Source organism: Fusarium falciforme, chromosome 8 (genome assembly GCF_026873545.1).
Source record: "Fusarium falciforme chromosome 8, complete sequence".
Taxonomy (NCBI): domain Eukaryota; kingdom Fungi; phylum Ascomycota; class Sordariomycetes; order Hypocreales; family Nectriaceae; genus Fusarium; species Fusarium falciforme.
In genome coordinates, this window is record NC_070551.1 from 1,859,646 (window position 1) to 1,876,060 (window position 16,415).

The following is a 16,415-nucleotide window of genomic DNA, read 5'->3' on the forward strand; positions in this document are numbered from 1 at the left end:
GCTTTAGACATTAGATACCCTGATTCAATTAAGCCTTTTCCTCTGAACGCCTTCGGTCTTCCTCTGGTGCGTGAGCCTCCTCGGCCAGGATCTTGTTCTCCATGGCTTCAAATGCAGTCAGCAGCTTGCCGTACTTTTGGTAGGTTCCGTCGCGGAAGCCCTGATCGACGCGCTGGATGTTGCCCTCCTCGGTCCATCGCTTGCCGATGAGGTCATCAAAGGTCTCATTCTCCTGGCGCTCCATGGCCCAGAGAGCCTTGTAAGCACCACCCAAAGCGCAAGCGTTGCCGCCGACATCGAGCTTGTACACACCCTCGCTGCCACCAAGGACCTCGCCCAGGACGCGGGCAATGGCAGGGTTCAACGAGCCGCCGCCCACGAGGTAGATGCGGCGAGGCTGGGCGGGCAGACCAGGTCGGGGACTGTGGACGAGGTTCTGAGAGCGTAGGCGCATCGACAGGGCCTGGGACTCGACGATCATGCGAGCGTCCGTCTCCTTGTCCCATCCACCCTTGACCTCCTGGAGGTCAGAACCATCAGGTTCGCACGAGTAGCGCCAGGTGCCGGCGCGGATGTTGGGGACGGTCTCGCGGAGGTAGAAGTACAGGCCAAGCTTGCGCCTGTCGTCCTCCTTCGCAGCGCCCATAGGGGGTGTGCTTTCGACAGCCTTGTTGAACGTCTCCCAGCCGGTGGGGCCGTTCTCGGGCTTGGGAAGCTGGTCGCGAACCCTCTCGCGTGCCAGACCACCGTTCTTGTAGCAGAGCATGAACATGTAGTGACCATCGGTGGTGGGGTGGTTGAAGAAGTGATAGGATCCGTCGGGCTTGTACTTGGGGGTGTTCATAAGGAAGGTCGTGGAAGTACCGAGAGAGACGATGGCGTCGAGGGGTCGGAGAGGAAGAGCGAGGATGGTGCCGGGGTTATCGCCAGTGAAGGGGGTGATCTGGCAGTCGGGGTGGAAGCCGTGGCGGTCCACAAAGTACGGGGAGACAGGGCCAAGGATGGCTTCCCCCTTGAGGCAAGGCTCACCAAGCTTCTTGCGCAGGTTGATGGCGTCACGCTTGCTGCCGGCGGCAAGCTCGAGGAGAGGCTCGCTGAATGTCTGGCGGGACATGTCGAAGAGGTTCATGCCGCAGACGTCGCTAACGTCCATCGGGGCGATGGCTCCGAGGAAGACGGAGGCGAGCCATGAGGACACAAGGGAGATGTGAGCGGTTCTGGCGTACATTTGAGGGAGATCCTTCTTGAGGCGCATGATCTGTGTTCCAGTAAAGCGCTGCCCGTTGTTAGTATTCGTAGAGAGTTGCTTGCACTTGTTCAACTTACATGATGCGCGCCGCTTCCCGTCACCTCGGCAAGCTTCTGTCGACCACCGAGAGCAGCGTCAAAGGCGTCGCATTCATTCTGGGTGCTCTGGTCTTGCCAATTGGGCGACCAAGGGTGCGCAAGGGCTCCAGGGAGCTGCACAGCGAGGGGCAGACGAGGATCGAGGTTGTGAAGGATCTCATAGGCCTGGCCGTTCCAGAAGACACTACCGTGCTGCTGGCAAGAACCGCTGATAGCGCGGATGCGGGATAGAGGGACGGGCATAGCTTCCGCTAGACGCTCGAGAACGAGGTCAAGCGACTCCATCCACATGGCGACGGGAGCATAAACCTCACCCGTCTCTTCAATGACATGGACACCCTTTTGGATACCATATTTGCGCCCAAAGTCCTTGTCGAAATCGACCTTGGCTTCACCAACGACCTTGAGGTCTGAGTCGACAACGATACCTGGAAAGGTATTAGCTGCGGTCCTTTTGCGTGTTAACCTGAAGACGTGCCTTTGAGCTGCTGGGTGGACAGGTCGAAGCCCAGGTACAAGGGTTTTGAATCAGCGGGGAGCTCTGGAGAGTTGGAGCGGGATCGAGCGAGGAAAGGCATTGTGAATGGCGGGAGGGGTGACTGAGATGAGAATTGATTTCGTCAAAGGCGTATGCGGTCGGTCAAGACAGCGTGCCCGTCAAGAAGTCGGAGCAGTAGTCGGGGGGTAGAAAAGGCGAATTGGCGATGTCAATGGATTACGGAGACCAGGTAATGGCACTGTAGCGATGACGACAGCGTCAATGTCGATCAATTGGCGATGGATCGGGTGTAAGTCTGGGTCGGAATCGAGGTAGGCGACAGGGATAGATGGCTGGGTAGATAGATGATAGATGAGATAGCTAGATAGGTAGGTAACATCAATGACAACGAGGAAGCAGAAGCCAAAAACAGACACTCCGGCAAAAGAGGGCCACGAGCTTTATACCTTGAGGTAAGCTACCCTTTCTCCATCCATGACAGTCTAGTTAGACCGCCACCGGCAGCGGGAAGAAAAGAAACGAAAGGAAAAATGGGAGGGTGGGTAACAACTTGTCCCGTTAGATGGGGATGGGGGTGAGAGGAGGGGAAGGGGAAAATGCCATTCTCTCTCGTGGCAGGCGTGTACGCAGTGAAGGGAAGGAAGGAGGCTCCCAAGAAAACACCAACACAAAAATTAGAGATGCTATCCCAAACAAGGAAATTCAATGCAGAACCACCCAGCTATTCGTACAGTACAGCACAGCACAGCACAGCCAGAGCAGACAGAAAGAATAAAAAACTGGGCTCAGGGTCAGATGAACGCAAGTCCATGTCCGGGACTATACCCGCGCCCGGCACATGAGCCAGGCAAGGCACGACAAGGCAAGGCACGACAAGGCAAGGGCACTTGACCCAGGGCCTTCTTTTGCCGCCATCATGGCAGGTCTTGTATGGCATGGTATGGTATCTGTCCGTATATTCTTTGATTTTACCCACGGCTTTTGTCATGACCACTCAATTCGTGGGTCAATGATAAGGCACGACAAGACGAAACTGTAAAGTCGGTAACTGATAACTCATTGCTGTTGCCACTTTTGGCTTCCCTCAGATTGCGTGTCGTCTCCGGTTTTCCAAGGCAGAGAGAGTCAAGTCAACGGGGGCGTGTGTGTATGCGCTGGGCACCGCCAGACTCAACACCACCAGATGGGCAAGTTGTGATACGGATGGAGCCAAAGGAGGAGTGGGAACAACAGGACAAGGTGTGTATGGTACAGTACTGTACGGAGTATGCGTGGATCAGCAACAGTTAAAACGACTTGCTGGGAACAGCTTGATGCTAATGATGCGCCTCCATCCTTGGCGTTGCAACACACAAGGACATTGTCGCTGATCAGCATTCTCACAACTGATGATACTCTCCTCGAGATTCTTCAACCAACTAACACAGCCAACCTGTAGAGATTGGATCACTGAAGCATGTGCCAGTCCAACTTTTTTTCCTTTCTTTTTTCCCCATCCGTCACTCAATTCTATCCTTCTCATCTTTAGCCTAAAGTCAACAAGGGGCAACTCTACCCCCGGCCTCGAATATCCCGGCCAATGGGGCCCGTGACTTCAGGTCCTAGCTGTCGCCCTGGCACTCGCGCCGTCCTCGTGAGCACGGTGAGTCGCCAATCAGCTTGGAGCGCTTGTAAGAATGGAGGTGCTGAGTGGCGGGCCGGCCACGATGGCATCTCGGTAGCTCAGGTCCCCTCCCCTCCTCATGCTCCCCTCCCTCTCTGCCTTAGCTGGCAGAATGATAAAGTGGCTTCTGCGTCGGGGAAAGAAAACCAACTAGGTCATGGGTAAGAGAAACAAGGGGAATATGGGGAGAATTGGACTTCAGCGTGGGGGGATGCATCGCGGAAGACGGAAGATACAAGACGGACAATGAAAAGCGAAACAACCATTGACTTTGCTGCACACGATGCCTTTGATTTGATTCATGATGTTATTGTTTTTTGCGCCTTTTCCCCCCGTCTAAATTAGTTTCCTTGAATCCCGTTGGGGCGCGTCTAAGCTGACCAACGCCACGAGAATGAGTGCCGATGCTTGCTCCTGCACCACGTCTTTATCTGCATTTTCTAACCCATGGCTCTGGCTTGTCCTCGTCCAATTCAGCCGTCCTTACATCTATAGTTATACCCTTGATTGTCCCAGTGCTACTTCCACTCCATACTCCTTCTGTATGCATATGCCAGTGACTCTGTCACTCTCAACGTCACCCTAATGCATCTTGTGCATCTCGTCCTCTCCGGCAATGGCCGCGGGTGCATGATGAAGCGGATGAGACCTCTGCAACTCTGAGTGAAGCAGACTCTCATGAAGAAAAAAAGGGGGACGAAGGGTGTGTGCTTCTTCCTCTGCATGCCTTCTGTCTCTCACCGACGGTCAGATAAAGAAGCCGCCTGGAAACCCTGACAACCTGTGGCCACTCATCCGCTATTCCAGCTCATCCGGCCAGGATCCACTGGCCCGCAGCCCAAGGCCCCAGAAGCCAAGCTCGACCCCGGTCAGGAAGAGGTGGGATGTCTAGAGGGAATGTCAAGAAGAGACACGGGGAGGACGGGATGCAGCATGGGGCCGTGGCCGTGGCCGATGCGGAGAGCCCATAGACCAGGAACAGAGTCAAACAACGTCTTGTAAGGAAGCGGCTCTCGCTTCTTACACATCCAAGCACCACCTCCTCCACTCTAATGCTTGTTCCTGTTCCTGAGGCCGTGGTCGTGGTCTTGCACGCGCTCGTGGTTACCGTTTGTCTTGATGTCATGACCGTTGGGCTTGTGATCACCGTGATCGTGATCATGGTCCGACTCTCCTCCGTCCGTCTCATCGCTCGACTCGTCTCCCTCGGGCGGTGGATTCACAGTTCCGGGGATAAAGTCGTCAAACTTGGCCTTGATAGGCGCCTCCTTGGGCGCGAAGCGGATGCGCACTCTCCTCACACCGCGCACCTTGCCTCCGACCTGTGTCCGCACCGCATCTTCGACCTGCTTTGTCGTGTCCACCGACCACGCGCCCGGCACCGCCATCTCGAGGTCCACCAGATAATTCTGGCCTGACTTGATACCGCTCACCTCGCGTAGTTCGACCTCGTGCCCTTCTCCCACGCCTGCCAAGGCCTTGCGTGCGTGCTTGGACACGGACGACTTGACTTCATCGTCGATGCCCTGGTCCGCCAGCTCGCAGAAAGCCGCAATTGTGTTTCCACAGCCGGCGTGGATCACCATGAATGAGATGAGGAGACCTCCGACGGGATCCAGCCACGCCGCGTTCTCCACTGCATTAGCTCCCATGATGGCTGCCAGCGTCACGAATCCTGTCAGGCTATCAACTCGGTGGTGGATGGCATTCGATGCGAGGACCGATGATTTGCGTTCCCGTGCAACCTTCATTGCTGCGATTGGTCAATTCCATCCTTGCACTCTCAATTGGTCGCGTCATCATGGATTACTGTTTGTTGTGTTGCCGTTTCCAACAGCACAACATCCTTTGGGAAGGAAAAGACTTACTTGCGTGATACAGCCACTCCTTGATGAAAATCGTTCCTGCCGCGAGCCATGCCGCGTGCATGCTCGGGATTCCGAGTGCAGCGGCGCCATGAGAGTGGCTATGACCGTGTCCAACATGCTCCATGATGCCCTGCGCCGCATCAGGATAGAAGTGACCGTAGAGACTGATGCCGCTGTCCCAACCCATGTACAGACCACCAGCCAGAAGCATGCTCGAGACACCGAGCGAACCAAGACTCTCAACCTTGCCAAAGCCCATGGGGAATCGGTCGGATGGCGGCTTCAAGCTCCATGTTACTGTCGCGAGGGTCAGAACGTCCGATGCGAGATCCGTGATGCTGTGCCAGGCGTCGGCCGTCATGGCCTTGGAATTAAAGGCCCAGCCGCCTGCGAACTTGGCAATTGCCATGCCCAAGTTTGAGAGCAAGCCAATTCGAGTAATTCGAACGCCAGGGTCGTCTTTGTTGGCCGAGGTGAGATAGGCATTGTCGTGGTGGTGATGATGGCCCATGATGCCGTGGCTATGGCCGTGACCGTGTCCATGGCTGTGACCATGGTCATGGCCATCCTCATGACCAGGACCTGTATGTGATCGCATCTGGGGCGCTGAAGCTGCAACTAGGGTAGGTAGTGATCGAAGTTTGCTGCGCAAGAGAGAGAGGTGAGGAAGAGAGTTTGTTGAGTAACGAGCGGCGGCGGAGGGCGTGGTATTTGAATTTGAAACGTGGTTAAATGTCAGCTTGGACGAGGCTGCAAGGTAGGCGCAGCTTGAGAGGGCGGCGACGATGGAGGCGGATTGGAGGGCGCGTAGACGTAGACAGGCGACGTGGGGAGTATGTGTCCTCAAAAGAATCATCTGGCCTCGTCCATGGCGTGGGACATTAGGGTGTCCCGTTCTCCACGGTGAGAAGCCACGGGCTTGCGCTGGTGCTGGAATTGGAGATTGCGCGGCGGGCGCTGCCGTTGCCGATGCCGACGTCACTCCAGACAGGCACAAGGCCACGCCCGCGGGACGCCCGGCCTGCTGGAGACTCATATATCCGGCAGTTGCTGGCAGACACGGAAAGTGGGAGAGGAGCCCCAGGGTGGGTTTGAAGGGGGAACGAGATTGCGCGTTTTCGTCTCAACCAGAGATGGAGGTTGCAAGGTAAAGTGGTGATGTTGTTGTTGCTGTCCGGGTCTCGTCCTTTTTCCTTCGCCGCCGCGCCCGTTAACGGAGGACTGTTCGGATCGGCTTCGGTGCAGGGGAGCTTAGAGCGAGCGGATTTGCTCGGTCGGACCGGCCTATTGGTTCAGCTGGCTGCTGTTTACGGGGCACTGTCGGTGCAGTACCGCAGGTATGAGGTGGACGGGACGGGATGGGAATGGGGGATGGGGATGGAATTGGATCAGAGATTATCAAGATTATCAAGGGGCCAGGGGGAGAGAAATCAAAAAAAGACTCCATCTCTCCACTGGCCAGGAAAACCTGCGGCGGCAATTGGCAGGAGGAAGCGACGCCATCGTCCAAGACGGCTGGTTCCATGGAGCTGAAGGGACGGGGAATCCACTACCTACGACAGACTCGTCTGATGAGGAAGCGCGAGGTTCCGGTCGCCGGAACTGTCAAGGGTCCGACCGCTGAGGAAAGCTCTCCCGGATTTACAGGGGGGAAGTTGGCCTTGAATTGACTTCAGCGTCCATCCATACTACGTCCTTGTAGGTCCATCGTCCCTTGACCGCCGGGTCTGTAGCTCAAGGTCTTACACGGGATATCCGGACCTCCCCATCTCTTCAACAGTTCCAACCCGGAGTTACGAAAACAAAAACGTATGAAGCGGGTACCTTATTCTATTGTTACCATCTTCTTTGTCAGCGAGTGCAAACTCGGATTGTGGGGGATGAGCCCTCGGATGTCGAACCTGAATGGGGTTCCCCCAAGGCGCCACACAAGCCGTAGTCTGGACACTACTTGCAAGGCTGAGAAGAAAAAAATCCCCTTGGAACCAATGACGCGCTCTTCTGGGCCTTGAAACAGTTTCTCGGCCACTTATCCATACAAGCGCGCATCAAACTGTACAGTAATTATTCGCCTCTGATTGATACGCGCCAGCTTTGCGTAATCTTGGTCGCATTGCTTGCAAAGCCCTGCGTAATACCTCGCGCCTCGTCTCGTCACCAAGTCTCCCCATCCCTTGACCCTTGCCTCTTTGGCCAATCCTTCGTCAGCCATTGGAAACGGCATCGTCAGCTACCAGCTCAGATTGCCCTGTCTCAGCAACAACCTTGCCAGCGTCACGCGTCACCCAACTGCGCTTGGACAGTTTCCAATTAACAATCCATGGTTCCAATGAGGAAATTTCGGATCCCTTACACGGTCCTTCCTCCGCCGTCCACAGTAACGCCGGCTTCGGCCTCGACTCTGCCCGGTGCCGTTGAAGCCCTCCGCCGGTTCTTCGCCGCTCCGTCGCCGGCACATCTCCCCTCCTCGGCCGTCGTTCTCACCGGCGCCGGCCTTTCGGTCGCTTCTGGTCTTGCCGACTACAGAGGGGACAAGGGCACTTACAGGGTCAACAAAACATACCGCCCCATTTACTATTATGAGTTTCTAAACAACCACGAGTCTCGCAAACGTTATTGGGCTCGCAGCTTTCTCGGCTGGTCCAATCTTCACAAGGCGGCACCAAACAGCGGCCACTATGCCATCAGAGATTTGGGTGACATCGGTCTTGTACGGAGCGTCATAACTCAAAATGTCGACTCTTTTCACTCAATGGCTCATCCCGATTTACCAACCCTCGAGTTACACGGATATCTAAGATCCATTGTCTGCACGACATGTTCTACCGAGTATTCGAGAGATGAGTTTCAACAGGACCTCGCCCGCCTCAACCCACGATGGGCCGCTCTGCTAAACGACGCCCTGGCCTCGGGTGCTCTAAATACAGAAGATCCTGATGAGCGGAGATTTAAGGGAATCAAGATGAATCCCGACGGTGACGTTGACCTGCCCGATGCCCCTTATACAACATTCAGATATCCGTCATGCCCCAAATGCTTATCCAGCCCACCCATAAACGCAGATGGCCATCGACATGTCGTCGATGTCGACTCTGACGGAGCTTGGGTACCACCCAGCACCGCAGGCGTCTTGAAACCTGCTGTTGTCATGTTTGGAGAGAGCATCGCCAGTGGCGTCAAACACGCCGCTGAGGAAGCCATCGACAGCGCCGGGAAGCTGCTTATTGTGGGCACCTCGCTCGCCACGTACTCAGCTTGGAGGCTTGCCAAAAGAGCTCAGGATCGATGTATGCCCATTGCTGTCATCAGCATGGGCGGAATCAGAGGCGAGGATAAGTTGTTTGTCGACATAGATCCGAACCAACAGGGCGAGCAAGGTGTGAGGGTTGCCTTGTCGACAGATGACCTTCTCCCAGCTCTTCTCTCGGCACTGCGTAATGATGTGATTCCGTCGTCGAGGAGATCGGCCTCATTGGAAGCGTCGATAGGGAACCCTGGTGTCTTTAAGGACATGCTATCTTAAGCCTTGCATAATTGTATAACAGCTCAGCCAAGAGAATAGACCAATTCGCACTTAGAAGAAATTTCCCAGACTTCCAGATTTCGCCTTCTTTGGTGCAGCTTCGCTCGCGGGTGTTTTCTCTTCAACCTGGACTTCGGGAACTGGAGTTGCAGGTTCGCTTCGCTTTGCCTTCTCTTGCTTCGCCTTGCGGGCTGCTTCGTCTCGTTCAATGGCCTTAAGCACTACAAGGAACCGTCAGTGGTCGGATCTGAATTGACTGCTGAATTGGTGCTCTTACTCTCTTCCCAATCGGCTTCCTTCTTGGGGTCGCCAGTACCAAGTGCCTTCTCGACGTCCACCGGCTCGCCTCTCTGAATCTTTTCCACTACCTCCCGCAGTGCCATAATCCTAGCCTCCGACTGTCGCATGTACCGGTCAAACGAGTTCCGTAGGGCAATCATTTGGATCGACATGGAACCAATCAACAGGAAAATGGCGATAAAAAAGGTCGCCGGGTTCCATTCCCTCGACTTCTTCTTTAATTGGCGATTTTCCTTTCGCAGCGGTTTCGGTACAAGGGATCTCCAGAATGAACCGTCCACGATGGTTGCAGGGGCTGTGCTCGAGAATCGGATACCAAGACGAGGAGCATGTGACGTTGTCAATGCAAGAGATACTGCTCGAGCATTGCTCGGTCGAATTGCAAGTTTTCGCAGCGACATGCTGAAGCGTATATATTGTGTGTCGGCTTTAATGGCAATATCTTGAGCTCTAAACTCGACTTCCAAGAACTTCCTCGAAAAGTCGTCGGCACGGGCCACCCAATTCCGGGGTCCGGTCGTTGCCCCAGACAACCACCGGTGTTTAACCCTGTCCTAGCAGTAAACCTAGCACTAACTAAACATGAACCATCCCGGCCTCATGCAGTCTTCCGTCCACTGTTTTATGTCCATATTGTAACTCCATTTGAGTAGGAGCTTTTGGGTTTGACGACGGTATGGTTACGAACTTACTCACATAATCTACATGGCTTCCCCTCAAGCAAAGGCCGACGCGGCCAAGGCAGCTCTCGCATCGACTGCGACTTGCACAACAGCTACAGTTGTGGCCCTCAAGGAATTGCTGCTTCCCGATGCCGAAACCTCATCTACTACCTCTCAAACGAACTCTCGAACTACTTCCCGAGCGGCGGCGCACTCCAAGGCGAAGAAGACCACGGCGGCGCGAACAAAGTCCAGCGAGGAGCAACTCTCAGCCAAAGATCGTGCTGCTCTTGCGACCAATGTTATTAACATTGCGATCAAATCTCTTACCGAAGCTGCAAAGCCCGCACCACCGTCGACACCGAGTAAACGGCAGCCCTCTCATGGCGACCTACGAAAGGCTGCGGCGCCACGAACGTTGCGCAGATCTTTATCCGCGCCCCTGTCACCACTACATCCAAGAACCTTGAATCGAGTCGCTACCTCACCGAACATATCCTCGAAAGCAGCATGTCAACCAACAGCTCAGTCAACAGGGTGTCTGGCAACTGTTGAGTGTGCGCGAGTCGCCTTTGCCTGTCTTCGATCGATCATGGGTCCCATCCAGCCGACACAAACTGACTTCCAACTCGAGAATGGCATGTCGGCATTCATTGGAAAACTCCTTGGTCTTGGAATTCAGGATCAAGCTCTTAAGGAGTTGAGGATACTGAAGCGAAGGCTAGACACATCGAGCAACAAGACAGCCAAGTCAACATCAGCTGAAGGACAAACAGCCTCCCAAGTCATCGCCGAATTGCTCGACTATGATGGAATTGTGCCCGATCACCTTCTCTCGGTTGTCACAGGATGTCAGGTTCAGGTTCTCCGCTGGATCTCTCATTCGAAGAAGCCAGCCCAGATTGAAGCGGCACTACCATTCCTCGAGGAAACTCACTCTTCGTCCCCGATTAAGTTGTTTGAAAGGATGGGAACGCAAAATGAAAAGGAGACACAAAAGGCGGCTCGCCAGCTTGCATCACTATCACAAACTCTTCTATCACTGGCACCCAGCGTTTCCAGCAAAGAGGACCAAGTCGCGACGGAACCAAGACTCAGTCCCACGCCAATCTCAGCTTTCAAGCTCCAAGTCCTTTGTTTCAAGTCTCAGTTACGGTGGTGGAAAATGGCTGGTCATAAGGGGAATGTTGATGACGAGGTTCTTTCACCGTTTGTTCGTTGTGTTCGGGCCTTGACACGACGACACACATCCACAACCGGACCAATCTATGAGACAATTGCTACCTCATTCAACGATCTCTTGGAACTCATTGAGGGTCAAGAGTCGAAGGCCACGACCTCAGCCAACTCACCTCTGGCATCGATGTATCAGCTCCTAGGAGTCGCAGCCCAAACCGACCGACATTATGATTCAGCCTGCGAATGGTTTCAGCTTCTCAAAGACATGCTCGATCCTGAACATGAATCAGCAACTCGTATTTTTTCGATATCGGCTCGGCTTCTTGCGGCATCGTTGAAACAAGCCAACTACGATTCACATACGGAGCAGCTCATTCATGAGGTTGTTGAAGGCCTAGATGGTAGCTTGACTGGCAACATCACCGAGCTTAACGACTTGTTGGAGAGCTTGTCGCTTGCCAGACGATCGGCTGTTGGACTTCTCGTGAGCAGGATCAATGAGCCCAAGACGGACAGCCCAGCATTGGACTCTATCTTGGGGCCTTTGAAGACATTCATCATGCGATTTCCTCGATTCAGTCGCCGCTGGCTTGGCTCTATTCCTGGAAAAGAGGCGACCGCCAAGATTCTCCTGCAATTCGATCAGCGGCGTCAAGTGCTGATGCAGACCATCAACCAGATTCTTGACGGTGCGCTAATGGTGCTCAACGGTGATATTCAATCTGGCTCGACAACTTGGAAATCCATGGACGAAGTGCTATGGGATTGCAACAAGCTTGTAGAATCTATCCTCGACCCCACTATCTCAGTTGCACGAACGGAACAGCTCAACACTTACTTTATCAAGATCTCCAGCCTCTACTTCGCCAGATATAATCAGCTACGGAAAGATGTCGGCAAGTCTAAGCAAATCAACAAAGAGGTTCTCCAGTCTCTTAGCCGTTCTATCGAGATGATTCAGGATCGACCCATGGCTCAGCAAGAAAAGGCCCAGATATCGACAAAGCTAGAGCTCTTTGCAGATCTCTGCAAGTCGGCCAACCGCAGCAGTGATGCTATTCGCACTCTGAGGTCCATCTGCACCAACATGATTGAGGAGGGTGCCTTGGTCAAGGTGACAGCTGCACTTGGCTCTCAACCACCGAGCCTCGCATGGAACGCGGATGAAAAGGCCGAAATCTTGTCTCGCACACTGCGGTCAATTGCCAAGCTTGATCACTCGTGGAACGATTGGGCCTTCTTCCTACCAGAGGGCGAGCGCGCTGCTGTGCTGGAGCACTTGATGCAAATCGTTGGAGAAGCGGGTGCTCATGGACAGCCTCTCAAGCTCCACGATGCTTCAGCTCAAGCCCTTTTGCGGATCTATACGCTTGACCGTTTTCCCATTCGAAGACTCCGAGTGCTCCTTCAACTACTCTTCCAGAATATCGGAGAGGAAAACGACATGGAGGAGATCAGAAACATGGTTGATGAAGCAGCGCAGTTGCTGGATGGCAAGACGCTCGGTGAAGACGCCGGCTTGACCCGATATATCCCACACCTTCAGGCCTATCAGAAGTCTGTCTTGGCCTTGGCCGTGACTGATGAGAAGTTTCCGGTCTCTGTTATGGCTGAGGCCATCTCTTGCTGGAAATCCATGACCGAAACCTGCAGTTCAAGAGCTGACCTTTACGAGCGGATCGACAACCCCGACGGTCTTGTCGCTCACCTCCAGTCGGCCAGCCAATTTGCCAGTCTCCGAGGCGAGAACAGCCTTCAGCTTGCCATCCTCGAACTATCCACACCTCTCTCTAAGATTCTGGCAGAACCGACATATAACAACGTAATCCTTAATCACACTCTTCTGGCGTCCCAACATCTCAACATTGGCCACTTCTCTGAGGCCAAGAAGACGCTCGAAGCAACCAAGCAACTTCTTGATCAAGCAGAGGGGGCATCTCGTGGTCTTGTTGCAGGGTTTCACCTCACCCAGGCCGAGTATTATTCTGGTATCGGTAGCATCGATGAAGCGTAAGTGAGGCTAGGAAACATTACAAACAAATCTAACCAGATTATAGTAACTCCTCCCTGGCGGCTGCCAAGGCCATCTATGATGGGTCAATCTCGTCTTGGGCGCTGTCAAAGTCCCAAGTCAACATGTCCCTCGCCCTCAGCTCATTCCTCGACTCCGTCTTGGCATTGAAGCAAGGCAGAGTTCAAGAAGCTCTCACTTGTATCAAGTCCAGTGTTCGGATTCTCTCGCACGACTGGTCCAAGATTGAGACGTCTTCATCCAGAGCCACCAGTCCGAGTGATCTCAACGCTTCAATTGCCAGTATTGATAGTGTCAAGGCAGGCTCTAAGCTCGGCCAGGTCATCGGTCCCCGGTTCTGGGCCCTCGCCTTTCCTCTTCTGCGTGGTCTTTTGCACATTTCTTCAGTATATGCTCATCTAGGCATGTTCCAGGAGACCATCTACTACGCAGAGTCAGCTCAAAAGATTGCCGAGAGCACAGGTTCACCCATGTACCGAGCGCAGGTGCTTGCTTGGACAGGCTCCATCTATCATCGTGCCGGGAAACTCACCAAGGCAATCGATTTTGGCAGCGAGGCTTTTGATGAGCTACCTCAGGATATCTGTGCCTCTCGAGTTGAAGTTGCATGTCAACTAAGTGATCTATATCGAGATATGGGGGATGAGACGAAGGCGCGAGAACTGCTTCAGCTGGCAGAGGAAACCGCTCAGCGCCTGGGAGATCATGGAAAGGTGTTGAAGATTCAAAACGAGACCAAGAAGGCTGCAGCAGCAACGACTCGAACAAGAGCTGCCACTGCAACACGGACAACAAGAGCTACGACGAGAACGACAAGAGCCAAGGCTGCTGCCACTCCCGCTCCACGAACTCGAAAGCGGGAACCCGCTGTTAAGGCTCAGCCAACTTCGACAGCGGAGGTATTGAAGCTTCCCAATGATGTGTACCAGGCGTCCCTCATGGCTTCCGTCATTCTGTCAAGGGCCCTGGGCTTCATCAACCAGAAGGACTGGACATCAGCATTGTCAACCTTGGAATCTGCAAAGGAGCTTCCCAAGCTCTTTGGCACCCTCTCCCAAGAACAAGTGGTGACGGCCATCTCTCTCATCGGTCACAGTATGGAGCAGATGATCCACGATCCAGTCTTCTCTGTCATCCAGGACTCAACCATCTCCTTCCCAGCCATCGCGTCCTCAGACAAGAGTGCCTCTGGGAGACTATCTCTGAGCCAGACACCTCCTCGTAAAGGCCGTGCCGCGGCAGGAGCCGCGGAGCGAAAGGGGTCCAAGGACCGTGGCGTGCCCGCGTTTGCGGATGCGTTGAGGCAAGCTCAGGAGCTTCTTCTGGAGGCTCATGCTTCCACGTTGTCGACTGCTAACAGCACCATGGTCCATCGAATCTCGGCCTTGCTGCAAAACACAGTCATTCTTCTCTCAGCTACCTCCACAACGCAGTCCAGGGTCACCGCCGGATCTGGGTTTGCCACTTTCTCGGTTGACTTGGCTCGCAATGTTACCTGGAAGCGCGAGCAAAGCACTCTCCAAACGAAAGAAGCAACCCAGGCTCGGGCTCATTCGACTGATCTTGGCTCTTCCAGACGGGCCAGCCTCGGTCTCACAACGGAGATGGCCAAGTTTCAGAAGAACTACATCGAGTTGGTGCCTCACAACTGGAGTGTGATCTCGGTTTCTCTCAGCGATAATCACCATGATCTATGCATCACCAAGTTCCAGGCAGGTCACAGCCCTTTCATCCTTCGGCTGCCTCTTGAGCGAGCCAACTCGCGAGATGCGGACTCGGAGGTTTTCAACTTTGAACACGGAAGAGAGGAGATGATGGAGATTATCCGACTTGCCAATGAGACGAGTCATTCTGCCAGCCGTGACTTCAGCGCCAAGGGAGCAAAGTCTGCTTGGTGGGCTGAGCGAGAGGCTCTGGATGAACGGCTGAAGGACCTCCTGAGCACCATTGAAACGACCTGGTTGGGCGGCTTCAAGGGAATCTTTTCGCAGCATGAACGACGACCCGACCTCCTTGCACGCTTCCAGAAGAGCTTCCAGCAGATCCTCGACGCCAGTCTGCCCTCTCGAAACCGAGTGCGAGGAAAGAAGACAACCAAGACATCCAAAGTCTCTCTGGATCCTCGCATTCTTGACTTGTTCATTGGTCTAGGCAATCCTTCGGATCCTGACAACGACTTTGACGAGGCACTTAATGATTTGCTCTACTTTGTCGTGGATATTCTTCAATTCCATGGAGAACGCAACGCCTATGATGAAATCGACTTTGATGCCATGGTGGTGGAGACATATGATGCTCTACGCGGATACTACAACGCCGCCAAGACGGGCTCAGAGAGGGCAGATGATGCCCACACGGTTCTGGTACTGGACAAGGCTCTTCATGCTTTCCCCTGGGAGTCAATGCCATGCATGGAAGGTCTCGCAGTATCCCGCGTCCCTTCGCTGGCCTGCCTGAGACAGCTCATTCTGGAGTCTCAGCCATCAAATAGGGGAGAAGACGTGGATGAAGACACGCCCGAGGGTCACTATGTCTCGGCGGAGCGAGGCACCTACATTCTGAACCCATCAACCGATCTCGTCAATACGCAATCCACCTTCCAGCCATCTCTCAAGACATTCTCAACTTGGAAGGGTATCGTCAACCGTGCCCCTCAGGAGGGCGAGTTTGAACAGGCTCTGTCAAACTCGGAGATTCTACTCTACTTTGGTCATGGAAGCGGTGCCCAATATGTCCGAGCCAGGACTATCCGCCGTTTGGAGAAGTGCAAGCCAGCTACATTCTTGATGGGTTGCAGTTCTGCTTCACTGACGGAAGCTGGCGAGTTTGAGTGCTATGGCCCGGTGTGGAACTACATGATGGCAGGCTGCCCTGCCGTTGTGGGCACGCTCTGGGATGTGACAGACAGAGACATTGATCGGTTCGCCGGTCGATCATTCGAGGAGTGGGGACTGTTCCCAAAGGGCACGTTCAAGGAGTCTAAGCGGTCCAAGGGCAAAGCAAAGGCCGTGAGCGAGGAGGCCATTGACGACGCGAAGGGGGACGAGCAGGTGACGCGGAACGTGTCACTGGCGGAGGCGGTCGCGCGGTCCAGAGGGGCGTGCAAGTTCAAGTACTTGAACGCTGCGGCGGTGGTACTGTACGGAATCCCGGTGTACATCAAGCACAAGGGGGCCGAGTGAATATAGGGGGTGAGTTGTATACAATGATTTGGGGGTTTAGCGTGGTTCAGCATTGTATAGATGATGGAGGTCGGTGCATTCATTGTATGGCATGGCATATTGGAGCATAGCAGGGCGTTTGGATAAAGGAAACGCTGTTTTGGTCTCTCATGACCTGGGT

General features: G+C 54.2%; 5 protein-coding genes across 5 annotated transcripts; 2 read left to right on the forward strand and 3 right to left on the reverse strand.

Moving 5' to 3' along the window:
* Window positions 1–28: 28 nt before the first annotated feature.
* NCS54_01040400 (Xylulose kinase) lies at window positions 29–1,925 on the reverse strand (the record flags this gene model as incomplete). Its single annotated transcript, XM_053155712.1, has 3 exons — window positions 29–1,276; window positions 1,327–1,775; window positions 1,826–1,925. The coding sequence occupies 3 exons, from the start codon at window positions 1,923–1,925 to the stop codon at window positions 29–31; spliced, it is 1,797 nt and encodes a 598-aa protein (XP_053011687.1).
* Window positions 1,926–4,558: 2,633 nt separating this feature from the next.
* NCS54_01040500 (Hypothetical protein) lies at window positions 4,559–6,413 on the reverse strand (the record flags this gene model as incomplete). Its single annotated transcript, XM_053155713.1, has 2 exons — window positions 4,559–5,262; window positions 5,378–6,413. 2 exons carry the CDS (start codon window positions 6,411–6,413, stop codon window positions 4,559–4,561), a joined length of 1,740 nt encoding a protein of 579 aa, XP_053011688.1.
* Window positions 6,414–7,697: 1,284 nt separating this feature from the next.
* NCS54_01040600 (Deacetylase sirtuin-type domain-containing protein) lies at window positions 7,698–8,900 on the forward strand (the record flags this gene model as incomplete). The annotated part of the gene is made up of 1 exon (XM_053155714.1): window positions 7,698–8,900. The coding sequence occupies one exon, from the start codon at window positions 7,698–7,700 to the stop codon at window positions 8,898–8,900; it is 1,203 nt and encodes a 400-aa protein (XP_053011689.1).
* Window positions 8,901–8,951: 51 nt separating this feature from the next.
* NCS54_01040700 (Hypothetical protein) lies at window positions 8,952–9,601 on the reverse strand (the record flags this gene model as incomplete). The annotated part of the gene is made up of 2 exons (XM_053155715.1): window positions 8,952–9,121; window positions 9,178–9,601. The coding sequence occupies 2 exons, from the start codon at window positions 9,599–9,601 to the stop codon at window positions 8,952–8,954; spliced, it is 594 nt and encodes a 197-aa protein (XP_053011690.1).
* A 304-nt stretch (window positions 9,602–9,905) lies between these two features.
* On the forward strand, window positions 9,906–16,255 carry NCS54_01040800 (Separase; the record flags this gene model as incomplete). The annotated part of the gene is made up of 2 exons (XM_053155716.1): window positions 9,906–13,051; window positions 13,099–16,255. 2 exons carry the CDS (start codon window positions 9,906–9,908, stop codon window positions 16,253–16,255), a joined length of 6,303 nt encoding a protein of 2,100 aa, XP_053011691.1.
* Between the last annotated feature and the right edge of the window lie 160 nt (window positions 16,256–16,415).